The 20,713-nt window shown below is 40.1% G+C and overlaps 1 protein-coding gene across 1 annotated transcript in view; it reads right to left on the bottom strand.

Moving 5' to 3' along the window:
- Window positions 1-20,713, bottom strand: part of MPPED1 (metallophosphoesterase domain containing 1) — a 148,606-nt gene that overhangs the window by 8,130 nt on the left and 119,763 nt on the right. The window contains exon 4 of the mRNA XM_061637875.1: window positions 8,834-8,949. Coding sequence (XP_061493859.1) covers window positions 8,834-8,949 — 116 coding nt within the window. The remainder of the gene's footprint in view (window positions 1-8,833; window positions 8,950-20,713) is intronic.

The raw sequence follows: 20,713 nt of genomic DNA, 5'->3' as shown, positions 1-20,713 counted from the left end.
TCTGTTTTGGTACACACTCCTTCCACTGCTGCCAGGCTTGGTTTCAGGCAGGAGGGCATATAGGCAGTAGGCCGTTGTAAATCGGGAGCATTTAGGACTTATGTTCAGCTGTTTACGGGAGACTGGGAGTAGACTGCTTTTCTGTTATGTATGTTGTTTTTATTTCGACAGGCTGCTGGAGGGTGCTGGAGCAGATCAGAGTGCTCATCTATGGGCAATACATGGTCTTTTGGGCCACCCGGAGAGTGTCGCAGACTGTGATGGGGGCCCCAGTTGGGACTTAGTCAATATGCTGAGGTCTAATGGTTAGGTAGGCGGGGGATGAGATGGGATTGGCTCCTGCCTACTTTGTTTGATCCTGTGCTGGAGAAGCACCCTCCACATGTTTTAGTTGTTCATTTAGGGGGTAATGATTTAAGACTTTTGAAGGGCAAGGTATTGGTCATTCAGGCAAGTATGGATTTTGGGGCTATTAGGCAAAAGTGGCCCCAGACCCTCCTAGTTTGGTCCAATATGCTTCCCCTGTGGGCCTGGAGGGGGAGAGGGGGACCCTAGGTGCCTTAACAGGGCATGCAAAAAAGTAAATAGGGAGATCCGCCTTGCCCTGTCTGGTTTGCTGGGTGAGGTGATTCATCACCCCGGGGTCCTATCTTCACGGGTGGAACTCTACCGGCTGGATGGAGTTCATTTATCTAACTTGGGCAATGATATGTTCTTGTCTGATCTGCAGTGTGTCCTCCATGAGGTCATTCAATGCAGGTAGGAGAGAAGGACTAATGTCCACACACAGATGTGTGTGGGAACTGGCACAGGTGAGGGTATTGGTGAGCACCCTTAGGCACCTTTAAGGAGAAAAGTGACACCCGAGACTGCCTTGTGAGTTTGTGGGGACTTGCGGGATACATAGGGTTCACCTTTGGGGCCAACCTGGGCTACCCACTCAGAGTTGTGGGGCACCGGGAGAGGGTGAGTGAGGAAGGCCTCCCTAATTACCCCTGTTGGGTGGTGCTGGGGAAAAGGGGTGGAGTTAAGGCCACCCCCTTTTCTCGCAGCAGGGTGGGTCTCGCCCAAGGATTTAGAGTCAATGTTCCCGCACGGTCACACTGCAGATGGTTGGTTTGAATAAAGTTTATTAAATTTAATAAGTTTAATTAATGTGGCCCAAGTTTTCACCCAACTTCAACTGTGTCATGCCTCTTTATTTCATGGTTACTGGCGCAATGTCCTGAGCAGCAAACAAAGACTGCAATCCAAGCTGTTGCTGGCCCAGTGGCTAGAAACAGTTAATTATAAACAAGGCTGTATAGAAAGGCGAAAAGTATTTCCACTTCAAAAACTTTGCAAACTAAAATCCATGAAATTAACTTCTCCATTAAATTAAGCATTATTTATGTTGAACATGTTTTTGTTTGCATGCAATATCAGCCTTCTGAAACTTTCCCATATGTTTGCAGGTTATTATGTACACCTGACTACACAAACTAAGAATAATTGATTACATCTAACTAACAATTAGAGATTGCTTTAGATCCCTCCCCACAATGTTTAGTTACTTGAAAACAGGAATCTGTAACTGGCAGAGAAGTATAAATCTTTGTCAACAACAATCAAACAAACTGTTTCTGATAAAGATATAAAGGAGAAATGAAAGCTTGTTTAAAAACAAAATACAACAGGAGTAGAAGTTTCCTCTAGAGAAAACAAGGAATTTTGAATTAGGTCTCTGTAGGCCAGAGATTTGTTCATATTGTATTCTAACTTTGAGCCAAGGGCTCAGAATGGATAGTTATAAACTTAAAACCAAAATAAAACATTGAATAAAAATCCACTATATCCCAACAAGATTAAAATACACCACCCTAACAATCTTATTTCCATCTTAACCTCAGAAATGGAAAACCAGCTATAAAAGGATATTTTTGCAATTAGTGGTGGTGCAAAAAAACCAAAGTGTGTTTGTGGGGAGTACTATATTTGAATAATTTAATATTTGTGAATTCTGATATGAACTGACCTGATCCATACCTGCCATGCTAAATCAGAACTTAGTTATCCACTGGTTTTTGCAGCTACTGAACGTTCTAAGTTTTTCTTTGATTCAAAATACATTGAGAAATGTGTATTTTGACAGAAAATGTGTTTAGAAGTGGACATTTGAGAAAAAATGCATTTAGAAATTCATTATTTAAATGCGTTAATGCAAATTTTTACAAAATTCACAGATTAAAGCACAAACAGGATACAATGGATGTATGTGTAAACACACACAAAAGTGACATGGGCCAGAAATATGCTGATTTATCCATTCTTAAAGGACAACACCAAACCACAATCTCACAAGTGAAGCATGCATTCATGATAATGCCAAACTGGGTATAAATAATTTAAACTACAATATCCACAATGCAAAATGGAATTTCTTGGTTAGGACTTGCAAATTCCTCATTCCCCGTCACCAGTGAACACGCATTTAGAATCTAGAGGCACCCTTAAAGAGTGCTCCACCAAAATATTATGGGTGTATTTTGGAGGGGTGGGATGGCTGCACCCAATGGGCAGTGGTCATTCTTAGGGGAAAAGATGTCTACCCCATTTAGACATCTTTTCTCCCCAAGAATGCCCTGAGTATGACACTATATTATGATGTAGCAGCATTCTTTTGGGAAACTGCTAATTCTTTTGCAGACCAGGCTTGGTCTTCTGAGTGCTTAGCTGCTCCCCCATGTTCACTTGTAAATTAAAAGATACACCTTAAGTGTATTCTCCTAAAAGGGACACAGGTCCTGGAAAACCCTGTCCCTAGAACATCCTACCACCTGGGAAAGTGGGGAGAGTTAAAACAATGTATTTGTTTGAAATTCTCCCTTATTCTCTTTTGTAAAAAAATTGAATTTAAACTAATTTAAATAAATAAAATATACAACTAATACATCTATTTCCCTAACATTATCAAAAGAAAATAAATATATATGCATACAGGTGTGAAGTAATTAGTAAATTTTTGAGAGTGTATTACAATAAACATCAGTAAGATTTGTATGCTTACAAATAATCATGTCTTTGAGTCATATTCATTCACCTCAAATCAAATTCATTATGTGTTACTTCACATCCAGAACAGCATTCCCAATATTTGTATATTGAGTTTTACCAAGATTTTAATGAGTATTTTTGTTTGTTTACCATTCCTTTCCAAAGTTTTTATAATAAATGTTATATATTAAAATCCAATGGCAGATTGTCTTCCCCCATGTTTATAGATGGTACAGTATATGCTGTTTCTTCCAATATTTTGCAACCAATATTTGCAATATGCAACCAGCATATTTCCTACTATATTTATATCTTTTTACACTTAGCTTTGCTGAAAGAATAACAATGGGATCTAATACTAATTTGCAATGTCAACATTTTTTCCAATTATTTCAATCCAGAAGGTCTTAGAGTTCCACCAAATATGCCTGAATTCTGCTTGATTTAGCTCACATCTCCAGCATACAGCAGCAGGTAGCTAACAGATTTTTTGTTACTTGTATGGAGACAAATATCAAAGTTACAAGATTTTATAGAAATTTGCCTTTTCCACAACATTCATAAAATATTGTTGGCCATCCTAGCATATGATAGACCATTCATGATCAGCAATCATTATATTAAACATTTCCGCCCACCTGCTTTTAATTCCTTGATTTGTTTCTTGTAGTTCAGATAGAATGTAGTTAAGTTTTGGCAGGAGACCCTTCTGGAGGTTTTGCCTAAATATATTTTCAATTTTGTGACCAGGCTAAGTACATTGGGCAATGTCCAAATCACTCATTCTGTTAGCACAAGGATTTGTTTGTATAACAGAACTTCACCCCATCCGCATCCCATACCCTCCCAAATTGGTTCCGTAGGATTGGGGGAAACTCCAGAACAGATTTAGGGGTTGCATGGGAAGCACATGGGGAGAGGAGAGGGATGGGAAATTCCACTGAGCAGCCAAAAGTCCTCGTGTAAATAGAATGAGTGCATTGAATACAATCCATTATAACTGTTCCAAGCTGATATCCAAACACCTTTTAATACAGAAATCAAATTGTGAAATATGGATTCCAGATTTAATTAATTTTTCCTAGTGAAAAAGTCTGTGATTTAGAAAAAAGTCAAAAATACTTGTTAAGACTTTTTGGCTTCACTCCAGAGAAAAATCAACTCATTTGAAATGTGGTGTTGGAGGAGAGCTTTGCGCATACCATGGACTGCGAAAAAGACAAATAGTTGGGTGTTAGAACAAATTAAACCAAAACTGTCACTAGAAGCCAAAATGATGAAACTGAGGTTATCATACTTTGGACACATAATGAGAAGACCTAATTCACTAGAAAAGACAATAATGCTGGGAAAAACAGAAGGGAGTAGAAAAAGAGGAAGGCCAAACAAGAGATGGATTGATTCCATAAAGGAAGCCACAGACCTGAACTTACAAGATCTGAACAGGGTGGTTCACAACAGATGCTATTGGAAGTCACTGATTCATAGGGTCACCACAAGTCACTATCGACTTGAAGGCACAAAACAACAACAAATTGTTTTGTAGGGTGAGACAGCATTAAAGAGGAAAATCTTGCTGTCAGTTTTATTATTTGTGTATTCCAGAGTTCTATTATTGCTTTCCTATTGGCCACACTACCCTAAACACGCCCGATCTCGTCTGATCTTGGAAGCTAAGCAGGGTCAGTCCTGGTTACTACTTGGACGGGAGACAGCCTCGGAATACCAGATGCCACAGGCTTAGAGGAAAGCAATGGTAAACCACCTCTGAATACCTCTTACCATGAAAACCGTATGAATATATAAAAAAAAGATTCATGGGGTCGCCATAAGTCATAATCGACTTGAAGGCATATAACAACAGTTGGCAACATTACTCCTAATCTTTCCTCCATATCCATTCATTTAGAGGAAATGATATTTACTGTCCCACTCAATGATGCCTTGGACATTCAATCAGTTCCAAAACCTGAATACATTTGTATACCTCTCAGGTTCACTTTAACCGTACCACACATGCCCATTCCTTTCATACCACCTAAACCTTCATCTCAATGCCCAGCTCTCACTATGAATGAGAAAATCTATGACAGCAATTTTGGTTGAACAATTTAGCTTTCATCTGTGGGGGTTTGTAATTCAAAGTTAGGTTGTATCATCACAGATTCTACAACACTATTTTTGAAAAGTTTCAAAAGTTTACCTATAAAAAACTTTTGCAGTTAACCTCTTTGGCTTAGGCTCAAAGCTGACTGTGATTTAATGCAAGCAGCAGGATTCAAGCCAGACAGCCTGTTGCAACATCATCCCTTGGGCTCTATATAGAAGAAATAAGCTGTCATTGGAGTTATGAAACAGATAACCGCTACTTATTATTGGAGTCTATAATAAATCTAATGTTACAGAGCCATAACAATCTCCAATGCACTTTCTAGGGTCACCTGATGAAAGTCTACAAAACTTTCACAACAGCTGGAAAAAATGCTGAGACCAAAAATCTTTCTCTTTCTGATGGCAGTAGAGCCATCAGCTCACTTAAGTATATCAACAAGGACAGATGATAATGGAGCACCTGTTGCCTTTATCAATATTTTGTGGCTAAGATAATATATATATAGGTTGCTTATATGTATCAGGAAATTTAAGAAGTCTTAACAAAGATCTTTCGTAACTCTTCGAGTTGGAGCTTGATCCAGCCAACACTAAACACTTCGTATCCCACTGTTTTAAATGAGAGTTAAGCATGCAGTTGAATATCTCCTATTGATATATATAGGATTTTAAGTGCTTAACTTTGGTTGGATTATGCTCTTGTATTTACAGATCACCTTACATACATTCCCTCACTAATTTTTGCAACCTTGCAAGATAGGCTAGTATTATTGTCTACTTACAAATGGGCTGAGGCTGAGTGCTAATGTCTTGCATCAGATCTGCAGTGAGTTTATGGTGAGATGAGCTTTGAACTGGGGACATCCAAGCTCATAACTCATGTTAACGTAAGCTTCTGTGTTATACTAGCTTTTAAGTACACAGGCAAGTTTAAGTATGGGAAGCTATTGAGTTTTTCCATATAAACTAGCTACTGCACTGCTCATTGCAAAAAGCTGACAAAAAGTAGCTGCATCCCATTCACTGCGGAACATAAGTTGATGCTGCTGCATATGGAAAGAGTCTAGCATACTGATCCTGCAAGATAAGGATATAACTACGCATCTGCATGTACATCCTCATTCACACCATAATGTTCATTTACATATGAATGGGATGGCTGGATGTGTCTTTTGACGTAAATGTACATTCCTCTCTGGGGCCACTAGTTGGCACATGGAGGTACTTGAGCATGACTACAGCTGAAACAGGGTCTAGAAATGTAGCAGAGCAACTTCAAAAGAAAACATGGAATTTCTTTTTAAAGAGTACAGCTATTAGGAATTAACTATTTAGGCATTAAGAGAATTAGAAACCATATGAAATCCAGAGTTACTTTTTATTAATAGTCAAATTACTTTGATTTTTTTAAATAAAATTTTGAAATCTCCTTAAACCAGGATTTGCCAGTGTCCTCTAGAGGTTGTTGGACTGTAACTATCATCATCACTGACCACTAGCCATGCTGGTGGAGACTGATGGGAGTTCTAGTCTAACAACATTTGCAGGGCAACACATTGGCGACCAGTGCCTTAAACATTTCAGCTAATATCATACTGAGTTTGTTCATGTCTAAGTTAAAATATTCATATTCAAGATTGCATCATATTTCTAAATTAATAATAAGACATATTTTCCCTTGCAAGGGAGAGGGCGCAAGCAGGACTGATTCTATGATACTTGAGAAAGGGTGATTCAAACCTTCACCACCAAAACTGATATTTAGCATCAGGAGGAAAGCATCACTTTTGGGGCTAACAGCAGCTGGTGGTGGTGAGAAGGTTCACCAAGACCCTCCCTAATTTCACAGTCCCTATCCTATTTGCACTCCCCGCATATGCAACTGTTAAGGGATTGAAGCATTTAATGTCATTTCTGTTTTTATCTTAAGAACATCTTATGAGCTTACAGCAAAGATCTGATTTCACACAGAGACTAAGGCTCTTAGCCACTATGCTAGGGAATGTATGAAAGGATCAAAATCTTTTTAAAAGTGAAATAGAATTTCTTCTATCAGATCCCTCAAGCTAGCTTGCTTCAGGTAATATTTGGAAGTAATAAAATGTGAACTAAAACTAAAATACACGATAATAATACAATAATACAATAATAATAAATACAAGTATTTTTTATGAGTTTGTGAGTATTCTGATCCATTTGAATGAATGGCCAGGAACTTTTAACAACAGAACCGTAATGTTCCTTTATCACAGAGGAATGCTTTTCCTGATGGCCTAGAATCCAATATTTGACATCTCTCAGAGCTAGAGGTAGAGATAGAGAAATGGCTTGGAGTTTTGCAAGAGGTGGAAGCCTTGCTCAGTCATTCAAAGCATGTTCAATAAACATGGGGAGAGAAAAGGGAACAGAAACACAATTGTAGTGTTTGCTCTTCACCTACACAAATTTACTGACCACCTAAATAGAACACCCATATGAAGAATTGCAGGGGTGGGCATCCAGGCATTGCAATGAATACACATAGGTTGAGCATGGAGCCTGCCCCCCCACCCGTATTCATTAACTGTGCTTTAAACAGGAGTGGTGAGAAAAACTGAGAATTAGTTGGAGGTGAAGCACCTTGGAGTACATTAGCTCTCTTTAGTAATTTAATGGAGGATTAGCAGATTTCTTGTGTGTGTGTGCTTTTGGAGTACCTGTTTATAACAACAACACTAATAATATAAAAAACTTGCAGCACTGTACTAAAACTTTTAACTGCTCAGGGAAATAGGGAATGCAATACTGTACTGTATATGGCCTATTTCATTACTGACATTTTGTTTATGCGAATCATTAAATACAGGGCCGGTTCTAAAGGGCGGCCAAGTGGGGCACTGGCCTGGGGGCCCCTGGAGCTACAGCGGCCCCTCTGCTCGCCGGAAGGAGCTTCCAAGCCACCCGCCTTCCCCCTGGTTCACTTACCTTTCTCTCTGCTGTTTTTTGCGGTTTGCCATCAATCAAGATGGCAGCCGAGGTTTCCCTAAGGGGCTGAAGCCTCTGCTGCCACCTTGGTTGATGGCACACAAGTGTGCTACACACGCACATTGCTGCCATCAACCAAGATGGCATCAGAGGCTTCAGATCCTTAATGAAACCTCAGCCGCCATCTTGATTGATGGCAAACCTGTGCGCACAGCGTTGGCAGCCACAAAAAACAGCGGAGGGAAAGGTAGGAGAACAGGGGGATGATGGGTGGCTTGGAAGCTCCTGTCTGGCGAGCCACAGCTGCTTCCATGGATCGTGGAAGGGGAGCGGAGGGGCCCAGGGCTGGCTGGTGTCCAAGGGCCCCAGCATGCCTGGGGCCAGCCCTGATTAAATCAATAGAGCTTTCTGAAATTAGAGCTGTAAGCAAGGGTGGTTTCACTATAATGTGTTGAAGAATCACACCCCTTCACATCCCAAGAACTAAGCCAGGGACAGGAATCTTTGGCCCTCCAAATATTGCTGAACTACAACTCCCATCAGTCCTAACATGAAAGACCAAGGGCCAGAGATTATGGGAGTTGTAGTTTAGAAGGCCTAAACTAAACATCTAAAGGCCAACACCTGAACTAAGCGGAGGCTAGAAACTATTATCCATCCCAAGGACATAATACAGATAAATTATTATGAACTGAAACATACAATTTTTGCAGTGTTTTCTTACCAAGAGGTGGTCCATGTGTTATAAGAATATCTATTCCATCTGGAATTAGGTTCCATTTCTCTAAAAGTGCTTGGCCTCGCGGAAGATTAAAGCCCCAGCCATAAAACCAAGGTTGCCTGTCAAAAAAGGGAGAGACTTTCTTCAGTGCTATACACATACTTTGATTAGTCAGTTAAGGCCAACCACTTGGTCTGTGAAATGTTGTTCTGTGAAACTTCATAATGCAGAGATATACATATACTCTCCTCCATGTAAACCAATACACATCTTCAATCTTCATAGGCAACATATATAGTATGATCTTCATAATTTAGAAACTCAACTAAATAATTTAGCTTTATCTAATACAAACAATGTCTCCAAGACTAATAAATTGTTAAAGACTAACAAATTTATTATAGCATAGACCAGTGGTTCCCAACCTGGGGGCCGTGACACCCATGGGGGACATGAAGTAATCCAGAGGGGGCCACAAACAGTAAAGTAATGATTTATTCATTTTTTTAAAAAATTCTTCACTCCCTGAACGCGTCTGCTCCTCACTGCTGCTGCAAACGACACCTCCCCCTTGCTTGAAACAAGAGGGGAGGACTTTTGCTGAAGCGACAGAGCATCTTTCAGGCATGCCAGGGGCAGGCATCTGCCTATAAAACATGTGGAAGATGCCAAAGGAGGCTGAGGGTGGAGCTATCAGGAAGAATAAGGGATTACTATTGCCAGCTCCCCTCTGCTCACACTGCAGCTGCTGTCGACACCTTTGCTCAGAATGAGAGGAGAGGGCTTTTCGTGAAGCAAAAAGAAGCAAGGTTGAAAGGAAAGGCTGCTTTCCCCCTTCCTTCCTAGTAGCCAGCCTGCCTGCCTTTCTTGGCTCCTGCTTCGCTACCACCTCCTTACAAAAATTCTTATTTGCAAGGCTGCCCAGATGGAGCCAAGGAGCAGTGAGGAAGCTCAGGATTTGCTCACCCCCCATCTCTGAGGTGAAGTGTGTGTGCCAGCATCCCCCCTTTCTTCCACCTACACTCCGCCCCCCAATCTTTCTCTATAAAATGCTGCGGAAGTTGAGGCCTTCCCCCCTCCCGTGCCCAAATGCATGCACGCCTGCAGATGTGCCTGCCTACGCTGATCTATCTTCATATGCTGATCATTGTTGCTTCTTGGTATTTTTTTTTTAAAGCTCAGCAGGTGGGCTGAGGCTGGGGTCTACATACTACAGCTGAAATGTATTTATTTAATTATTATTTCATTTATATCCCACCTTTCCTCCAAGTTGCTCAAGGTGGTCCTCCCCCCTCCATTTTATCCTAACACCAGCCTTTGAGATAGGTCAGGCTGAGAGACTGTGTCTGGCCCAAGGTCACCCAGTGGGCTTCATGGCTGGGTGGGGATTTGAACCTGGTTCTTAGTCCAACACTGTAACCCACTGGTGTTGGGAGACAGGACTGCACATCTTCAGACTGTGGGGGGACAGGGAGATACCAATTTGATTGGACCTTTGCATTAAGAAAAGAAAGCAACACCTCCCTGTCTGCAGGGAGCTTTTTATGGAAAGGGCTATTTGGAGATGTGATTTTGCCACACATCATTTTTTCAATTAACTGAGCCTAAAATTACAATTAGCAGGGAGGGGGGTCATTAACTTCTTTGAGCTCACAAAGTGGGTCCCGTACTCATAAAGGTTGGGAACCACTAGCATTGGACTTTTGTGGGCCAGAATCCATTATTCAGATGCACGAGCTTAAATGTATGCAGCATGGTTTCTGAATATTGCCATTTCTATGTCAGATTTGCTCATTTATTCTGTTTGTCCTATGTATAACACAGAGGAGCATTGCTAGCAGATGACATTGCTAGCAGATGATAGCATATGTCACATTGAAAGACCAGGTCAATGATCCTCTGATGTTGTGGCAGAAATTATTAGGACCTGCAGGCCCAACAGAAACCAGGATAACATTTCAACCTACCAGGACTCTCTGTTACTGACCCTTAAGCACATAAGAAGCGCCTGCTGGGTCAGGCCAGTGCCCCATCTAGTCCAGCATCCTGTTCTCATAGTGGCCAACCAGATGCCCATCCGTGAACAAAGGAACTTCAGAGGGAAACTCTAGCATGAAACTGGTGAATTACAACTTATAAATAAGTTCACTTCTATCAGTTTGGGACTGAATAGTGACAATGACATTCTGCCCATTGCAGGTGTTAATTCCACCCTAGACTTCTCCTGAAGTTGCCTCATTCTTCCATCCCATCAATGTTCCTTCTTTCATGTTCATTTCCTTCTTCTTTTTCCTGACATTTTAATGCATTTTCCCTTTTTCTATGTAGCTTCAAAACAATTAGAAGGGGCAATATTTATTTGATAAAGATTAACTGATGGATGTGTGGCTACACTGATACATAATGGCTGCTTGAAATCTTTGCTCTGTCGACCTCCATGATAAAATTACCTCCCCTATGCAACAGACCTCCTAAAAATTAACAACAGTCGTAGAATAGAGGCAGGTAATGCTTTTTGGTCCTTTTGGGGGCAAAGGGGAGTGTTATTAAATTATTTTTAGTCACGGGAGAGAGTCTCAGAACGCTTCAAAAAGAGCTAGGCCTGTAAAGATGGCACCGGTTCCACAGAAAGCAGTGTGAAGTCCTGAATCTGAGTCTGAACCCTCAGTGAGGGAAGAGTTGCTGTCACAGTTTCAAACCTTTAAAAATGAAATCTTGGGCAGCTGGGCTGATTTACTCAAGTCCTTGGAGGAAAAAATAATGCTTTGGGATCATGTTTTGAAGAAGTTGCCACTACTGCTTCAAAAACACTTGATCTGAATTTAGCTAATGCAGAAGATCTAAATATAGTGAAGAAAGAAAATAGAGATATACACTTAAACCTCCAAGAACTGGAACAAAGGACCCGTACATTAATTTGTGCTTTAGAGGGTTTTATTGATGGGGCTGAGGAGAGGTCTGTTAAGGAATTTATAGTGAAATGGCTCACAGAGTTACTATCTGGTTTCCAACTCACAGCGGTGGACATTGAAAGATTGCACCGTACTTTATTAGCAACACCAAAAAATTCAGCCATGCACGCACTGGGACATTGCCATCTGCTACTCTAGATTTGCAAAAAAGAAGGAGTTGCTGGCTAAATTGAGGGAATAAAAGAGGTGCAGTATGAAAGCAAGCCAGTCATGATTTTACACAACTTGTCTCCTGAAACATTTAGAAAGTGATGTGAATTTAGACCAGCCACTGTGGCTTTGCAGAAGACTGGCATAAGATATAGGTAAGGCTTTCCTTTCAGATTGGTGGTAACGTACAGAGAGATCGCATACATAGCTACTACTGTGAGAGAGGCAGCAACCATTTTGACTGCTTGCAATCTGAAGGTCCATGGAGGGTTTGGAGCACCTGATACAAAGAATGAAGAAGAGGAAGAGGACAACAGATCTGGATGAGGATGGCAGCAACAACAGAGGAGGTGATCTCCACATAAAAGATGGATGGCAACGGGCTTCAATCGAATCCTTCAAGGAGGAAGTGAAGAAGAAGAAGAAGAAGAAGAAACAGAGGGTCCTTACCTGGTTGTATTACTTGCCTTTTAGGCAAGGAATTCAATTACTTCAAACTTTCAAATCCTGCTATAACTGAAATTTCAGGCTGCAGACTTTAAATTCAATTTTTGAAGTTGTCTTTTTAAGCTAATAAACTGTTGAAGAATTTATTCAGAATTTCTCTACATTCTCTAAGGAGGTTGGATTTTTGTATGCTTTGTATTTTCTAGATAAACCACTGTTTAGTTATGGGAGGGGGTGACCGTGTTCAAATGAATCTTGTTGGAGGAAAGCAGAGCAAAGATGGCCTACTTAATTGTTTTACTGACATATTTGGAGGCCTACCACCAGTGATAAAGAAGGGAGTTGGGATCTAAGCACTTGGTCTAGGGTAAAGGAAGCCTGGATGTGGATTCTGTGAGTCAGTAGTATCCACATTGTAGATCCAGAGTCATTTGGATGGCTCATTCTAAGGGATTGTTTGCTATTATGATTGTTACCCTTTTTATGTTCTTGTTTGGATACGCTGAGCTGCTGGAATGACTAACATATCTAGAAAGTGGGACAAACATGATGGAGGAGCAAACAAGGGTTCACAGGCACAGCATAAACATTAATCGATTTAAAAATAAAACAAATTGCTGGGTTGTATGTCTTGGCCAGTGCTTTTTTGGTAAAAAAATGAAGTGCTGGTACTCATACCTTGATAAAAGTGTATGGGTGCCAGCATAAAATGGGTGCCAGCATAAAATGGCTGGCATGGGCAGCAAAAAAAGAGGTGCCAGTACTCCATACCTGTGAGTACTATCACACACACAAAAAGCCCTGGGCTTGGGAAAGTCCCTCCCCCAACCCGCCGCTATCTGAATACACATTGATGAATTATTTCCACTTGATTTCCACAAAAGCAGCTATATTGGTCTGTTGTACTTTAAAAAAATCTTTATATACTTGAGAGTAGGGATGGGTAAATCTGTTGATTTCAGTTTCTCTGTTTCTTCTTCTTCCAATCTTAAATTCAGTTCAGGTTTTTTTTCAAGTCCTCATGAATATTCATCAGCATTTTAGTGCAAATTTCTCCTAATGTACATGTTTCTATGCATTTCTGCAAAGCAATGTTCCCTGATATAATTTTTCACTAACATATGCACTTTTATACTCATTTTACCCTAGTATACGCATTTTGTATTAGTATGGGAAACTGCACTGCAAAATCAGTGTGAATTTCACAGGATGGTTTTGTTTACGTTCTGTATTGTTTCAGACAGTGCAAATTAGACAGATATGCCTTTGAATGCAACAGAACAGAATTTCTTCCCCATCCCTACTTGGGAGTAACCCCATCAAACCCAACTGGACTCCCTTCTGAGTACATTGGGAATTCTAATCTGAGGTAGCCATAGTGAAAATTGAAGCAGGGCTGTCTTTATTCTTGATTAATCAATCCATAACCCTTTTGTTTCTGACTCTGCCCACTGCTATCTTGCAGCCCCTGATAGATTACCCTTGAGGGAATGCAGCCCTTGACAGGAAAAAAGGATGCCCATACCTGGTGTATAAGAAAGCACTTTGGGGGACATCTCTTTTCTTATCCTGTAGCATTGTGGCATAACAAGCTGAGCTTGCTCAACTTGCCCTTTCTATACAGTAGTTATTCAAAGTGTAGACAGCAATAGACACTGTTCTCCTGCTGCAACTTCTCAAGTAACATGAACCTACACCACTTCACACTTATTTATTTTATTTTATTTATTGTACTTATAGACCACCCCATAGCCGAAGCTCTCTGGGCGGTTTACAGTAACTAAAAACATTAAAACAAATATACAAATTTAAAAACACATCTTTTAAAAACAATTTAAAACACTATTTAACAATTTAAAACACATGCTAAAATGCCTGGGAGAAGAGGAAAGTCTTGACCTGCCATCCATCATATTAGAGAAAGAACATTAACCTGGAGATTGTGAATGTATAATTTGTTTGACTCATTAGCAGGCTGACATTATAACAACAACACAGAATAACTTGATGCTTGCACAGGATGAGGATAGATGTGTGTTAAATCAAACTGCATTTTGCTACTATTATGTCGAATTTATTTAGCAGGGGAAAAAATGAACACAAAACAAAACTGCTATGAAGAACATAAAAAAATTAAGTCCCTGCCCATTTTTAAAACTATACTGGAAACAATAATGTGCATTACACTATACACAACTCTGTCCACACCTTAAATGCTTCTAATAAATTAATTGGTCATGCCTGCTTAGCCTGCTAAATTATCCTATTAAAATAGATACATCAGTTGATTTGGTATTTAATTAGGATAACAGTTTCACCTGTAAATGGCATGTCCAACCAATTTTAATGGTCTGAAAGGTAACTGCCTAAATCAAGATGTATATTTACAGCAACGTCAGCAGCACTGAACTTCCTATGGAAGGGGGCGGTACTAAGAAGACTCTGATAAAAACAAAATAAAAACAGATATCTTTGGTTTCCAGACTCTGAAATGAATTATTAATCTTTCCAATTAATCAATTACCAGTATATAAAATTTTCTTGTATCATTTGATATGCTAATTATTACTATTCCAATCCTTCATATTCAAATATTTGATTCTGAAGTTACTATTTTAAACAGTGTTCATTATGTACAGAAGTTAAAGGGATTGCAATCTCAGTAATTAAAATTCTATCATTACAGTGGCAAACAATTGCTTCCTGGCAAAACTACAAGTAATGGTGTGTGGGGTTGATACTCTTGAATATGTTTGTGGGTTTTTATATCTTTCTGATTGACTGCTGACGGGGGCTTTTGTTATATCCCTGCTAGAAAGAACAACAAACACATTGTTATAATTTAGTAAGTTTTATAATAATTGGAACATTATTGCTTATAAATAAATAAATAAATAAATAAACATCAACTATATTTCCTTTACACATGTTACTTTGGAGAAGGCTTTACATTACTACCTTACTGCATTACTGCATTACTGCATTAACAAAAAATAAGAGAATTACTTCAAGGAATCTGAACTATTCTTTGTATACTGTATGGCAAAGACAAGAGGAAATGCCCCTCAAGCTGCAATTTATCTGCTTGCACTACTGATGAATTCAGTGCTTTCAGAAGTTAATGTGTTGCCTGCAATTTTTCTGATGCTTTCCTGATATTTCCTTTTGAAACTCTGTGAAGATGTGTGTGCTCTTGTGCATATTTTGGAATGTCTGTAAAATACTGCATACCAGGAGCTATTATGAATGCAAACTAGCCTGGAGTGAGAATAATTTTTATTTCAGAGAAGAATCTCCAAACTACTGATAGAAAAGGAGTGGCAGAAACCCTTCAGAATGCTCTTGCCCTCCCTCCTGAAGAGATACACTCTCTGATCATGTCACCCCCTTTATTTATCACTCTGTAGTATTGTTTTTTTCACTTGGAAGTCCTTACTGTTAAAGTTCCCCATTCCTTGACTATCAGAACTGCGAGGTTTTACTGAAGTCAGATGTGCAAGCCATTCCACACTGCACCAATTTCCAGTCCACAAAAGTTCTGTCTCCAGTTTTACTACAGAAGAAGAAACAGGCAGATGCAATACATATGGGAACAATATTTGGTGCAGGACCCTATTTTACTGCTAGAAGGACACGTTAAACATGCTTCTTCCTCCACTGCTAAATTAGTGAGGAAAGCCAATATGCATATGTGTGGTACGTATCCCCTCTCATTTTCCTATGCATTTTTTCCATCCTTTAGTCTCCACTCAAACCCACCTGATACTAGTCCTCAATTGCTGCTGAAAGGTTGTCAGCAAGGGGACAAACATAGTTATATGGAGAGGGGAATCCACAAATAGGATTCTACCTCAGATAGATTCTGTCTCACATCATCACTTAACAGGCAATGTCTATGGATGGAAATAAGTAGGGCCTCCCCTGCAGATCTCAAGGCAAGGGTTGGCAGAAATTGGATGTAGATAGGGTGATGTAGAAAGTGGGGTCCCCCCAATTATCAGTATTGGGACCTCTGCTTTTTAAATTGTTCATAAACATATCCAGAGCTTGGAAAAGTTACTTTTTTGAACTACAACTCCCATCAGCCCAATGAATTGGCCATGCTGGCTGGGGCTGATGGGAGTTGTAGTTCAAAAAAGTAACTTTTCCAAGCTCTGATACATATCTATAGTTAGGGGTGGACAAGGAGGTGAGCAAGTTTGCTGATGATACTAAATTATTTGGGGTCATTACAACAACAGGGATTGCAAAGGACCTCTCCAAACTGAGTGAATGGGCTGTAAAATGGCATATGCAACACAATGTAAACAAGTGTAAAGTGGTACATGTTGGGGCAAAAAAAATCTAAATTTCACATTCATGCTCATGGAGTTTGAACTGGTGGTGACTGACTAGGAACAAGCCTTGGGGTTGTAGTGGATAGCTCAACCCACATGTTGACCCAGTGTGTGGCAGCTGTGAAAAAGGCAAATTCCATGCTAGGGATCATTAGAAAAGAATCTGAAAACAAAACTGCTGATATCACAGTGCAGTTATGCAAGTCTATACCTCGTTTGGAATACTGTGTATGAGTTCTAGTTGCCTCACCTCAAAAGAGTTGGAAAAGGTTCAGAAAGGACAACCCAAATTATCAGAGGGATGGAGCAACTCCCCGTATAAGAAAAGGTTGAAGCATTTGGAACTTTTTTAGTTTAGAGAAGAGGTGAATAAGAGGCGATATAATAGAAGTTTATAAAATCATGCATGGCATGGAAAAAGTGGATAGCGAAAGGTTTTTCTCCATCTCTCAAAACACTAGAATCCAATTAGGCTGAATGTTGGAGGATTCAGGACAGACAAAAAAATGTACTCCTTCACAGAGCTCATAGTTAAACTATGGAATTTGCTTCCACAAAAGGCAGTGATGACCATCAACTTGGATGGCTTTAAAAGAGCATCAGACAAATTCATGGAGAATAAGGCTATCAATGGTTACTAGGCACAATGGCTATGCTTTGCTTCCACAGTCAGAGACAGTATGTTTCTGAATGCCAGTTGCTGGAAACTGCAGAAATGGAAAGTACTTTTGAGCTCAGGTCCTGCTTGTTGGACCAATACTTGTAACAAGTAACTTGAACTTGGGGTGGGTGGGTGAACAGACAGAAAGGGAACCTATTATTCCCTCATTGATTCCTTCTTTCGAAACCACTTGTTCATTTTTTTTTAGGCTTTACTTCTTTCTTCTTGTTAGTGTTTGTGAGTGATGACTCTGTAATGGTCACATGTATGCCTGTACCCAGAATGGCTTTATTTCCCAATACTAATAAACCTTAATCTTCTTTATTCTTTCAGCCACCAGTCTTACCAGACTACTGACTTCTGCACTCTGTTGCAGCATATACCAAACTCCAATACTGCTTGCGGGCTTCCCATGGACATCTTGTTTGCCATTGTGAGAACAGGATGCTGGAATAGATGAGCCACTGGCTTGATCCAGCAGGCTCATCTTTTGTTATTATGGTCAATTGAATGGGAAATATTGGAATGGCACTTCTTTAATATACTATCTGCAGCTTCGAGACCGTCTTCACAAGAAGCCCCATGTATAGCACATTACAGTACTCCAGTGTGAAGGTACCAGACTGAGAAGTATTGAAGCCAGGCTATCCTGGTCCAGGAATGTGCATACCTGGTGAAATAGCCAGAGCTGGGCATAGGCATTCCTTAAATGAAATTTAATTTTTTAAATGTGTTTCAGACTGTGATTAGTTTAGGCCTTCATCAAGAATTAAAATAATACATAGTAATAGTCTGTGTAGATCTCTGTTAATAAAGTCATCTCCACTGGTGACTTAAGTCAATCCTGCCTGGTTAGATCTTACCGGCCATGATAGGCAAGAATCAAGAGACTCAAAATACCTGAAACTGATCCCACAAAATTTGACCAGGCTGTGCTCTGTGCAAGAAAGATAAATGAAGATCTTCCCTTGCCAATGAAATCTACACAGCGTTGTAGCAAGATGAAACTGTTGAGACCAAATTCACTAAGGCGGGTGCTATCACACAGAAGACCCTGCTTCTGTCTTGTACAGATCTGTACAGTGCATATAGCAAGGCCTCTTCAGTAGGAAAATGAAGCCACAGAATCATGAGAACAGAAAGGAAAGGACTAGAACACTAAGCCCACCAGCATGCATTTCTGCAAGGTTTCTATTCTAAAATGTTACGTGCATAACGGGCCAGATAACTGAACAACATAGTCTATGAATGTACAGATTAAGGTATGCTTCAAACGGAGAGGATGCGTACAGAAGTTTATAGAACTTGGCCACACAAGTTTGCCTACACAGTAAACACAATCATTTTGCATCTCTCTTTTTTCAAACTGTCATTTTTACAGTTAGGACACAGAAATGCTCTGTTTCCTAATTGCTGTTTCATTATTGTATCAGTGCTCAGTTTTGAATCACATCAATGTTCCTTCAGCTTGAGTATACAGCTTTTTCAAAACATCACAAAGGTCAGAAGCGGCTTGCTGAGTGGGGCAGAGTCACTGCTCTAGCTTCCCGGCAGCAGGAGGAGGGACAAAGCAATGGCCCCCATCTGACACTTCTAGCGCTGTGTTTGTATCATGCTGACCTCCCCCTCTTAGTAAGCAAAAGTGACCCACCTGCTGGGAAGCTACCAGAACAGCTCCACCCCACCCAGCAAGCTGCTTCTGACAAAGGTTATTTTGCAAATAATTTGCTATCTGTCAAAAGTAAGACACCTATGAGATTCTTTATTTATGCTACCCATTTAAATATTAGACAGGCACCATCTCTATTATCTTTTTGGTGCCTACTGAAGACCTTCCTCTTTTAACAAGCCTTTTAAGTAGAGACCTAATCCCAGTCTGCATCTGTATTAAAAAGGTAAAGGTGTCCCCGCACTTACAGTGCGAGTCATTTCCGACCCTTAGGGTGATTGTCTTGTGACGTTTACTAGGCAGACCGTATATATGGGGTGGTTTTGTGAGTTCCTTCCCCGGCCTTTCTTTACCCCCCAGCATATGCCGGGTACTCATTTTACCGACCACGGATGGATGGAAGGCTGAGTGGACCTCGAGCCCTTTTACCAGAGATTCGACTTCCTCCTTCCGTTGGAATCGAACTCTGGCCGTGAGCAGGGCTTTGGCTGCGTTACCGCCGGTTACCACTCTGTGCCACGGAGGGTCTTTACATCTGTATTGGAATTGCTTTTTAAGATGTTTTTACAGGTTTTTCTAAAACGTTTTTAAAATGTTTTGTTTTAATATGTTTTAAAGTCTTTTGTTCTTAAGATGTTTTAGAGTGCTTTTAGTGTTTTCATTTGCCACCCTGGGCGCCTTCTGGAAGGAAGGGTGGGATATTCAATTAATAAATAAATAAATATACGCAGTAACTAAACAATATATGTAACCAAGAAAGGAAAGTTCAGAAAAGAGCCTCAGGAGATATTGCTTCTACTTCTCTGTTATAAACAATGGTATGTGTGAATGTAGCAGTATACAATGTGATATACTACCCTGACATTGCGAGTGCAGTACATTACATTCTTTACAGGGAAACTAATTCTTGGTGAAATATCATGCAAAGAGGTCAGTGGTCTGGAGGGAAGTTGTACCAAAGCTGCCAGTTTAACAATTCAAATGCTGTATTTACATTTGAAATATTAAAATAAATTAAAACATGCAAAACTCACAAATCCCAGTTTACTTCAGAGAGAGTACTTAACATATCACATTGGAAGTCCTAGAGGCTTTTAAACCTACATATCACTTGATTCTCCTTTTCACAGAGGTTGTTTCTCCTTACACATGAATAGGTGTAGTCTATCCTGCCATCTTCTCAATTCCAGATTTCCAATTATCACCTTTCCCCTTAATTTTCTCCTTCTATAGTGCCAGCAACAGTACACAATCACACAGCCCACAACTGAAAAAGGAAGATGTCTGGTGGTTGCTTTTCTTACACAAAACATTTCATGTAGACACACTTATAGATGGCTGGTTCTCATAGTATGTCAGCAGCTGCTTTGTAAACTGCTCAAATGAGTGATCTACTTCTGTGAGCAGCATGGCATCAGTCATGAACTGATGTGAAATATTTGCTCCTCTTCCATGAGAAAAATAAACCAAATAGGTCTATAGAAGTCTATAGAAGTAGACTAAGGCATGCTACAGGGGTTCACAGCTCTAACATAACAGTAGTCGAACCTTATATTAAGGTGATAAGGAACTGAATTCAGGCACGTGAACAGTCTAGGGGAGCAGAGATGGACCCTTCCATCTCTCCTTTATGCCCAGCATAGAAGC

Source organism: Rhineura floridana, chromosome 8, assembly GCF_030035675.1.
Source record: "Rhineura floridana isolate rRhiFlo1 chromosome 8, rRhiFlo1.hap2, whole genome shotgun sequence".
NCBI classification, from domain to species: domain Eukaryota; kingdom Metazoa; phylum Chordata; class Lepidosauria; order Squamata; family Rhineuridae; genus Rhineura; species Rhineura floridana.
The sequence above is the reverse complement of the archived record's forward strand: the minus strand, read 5'-3'. Positions and strand labels throughout refer to the sequence as shown.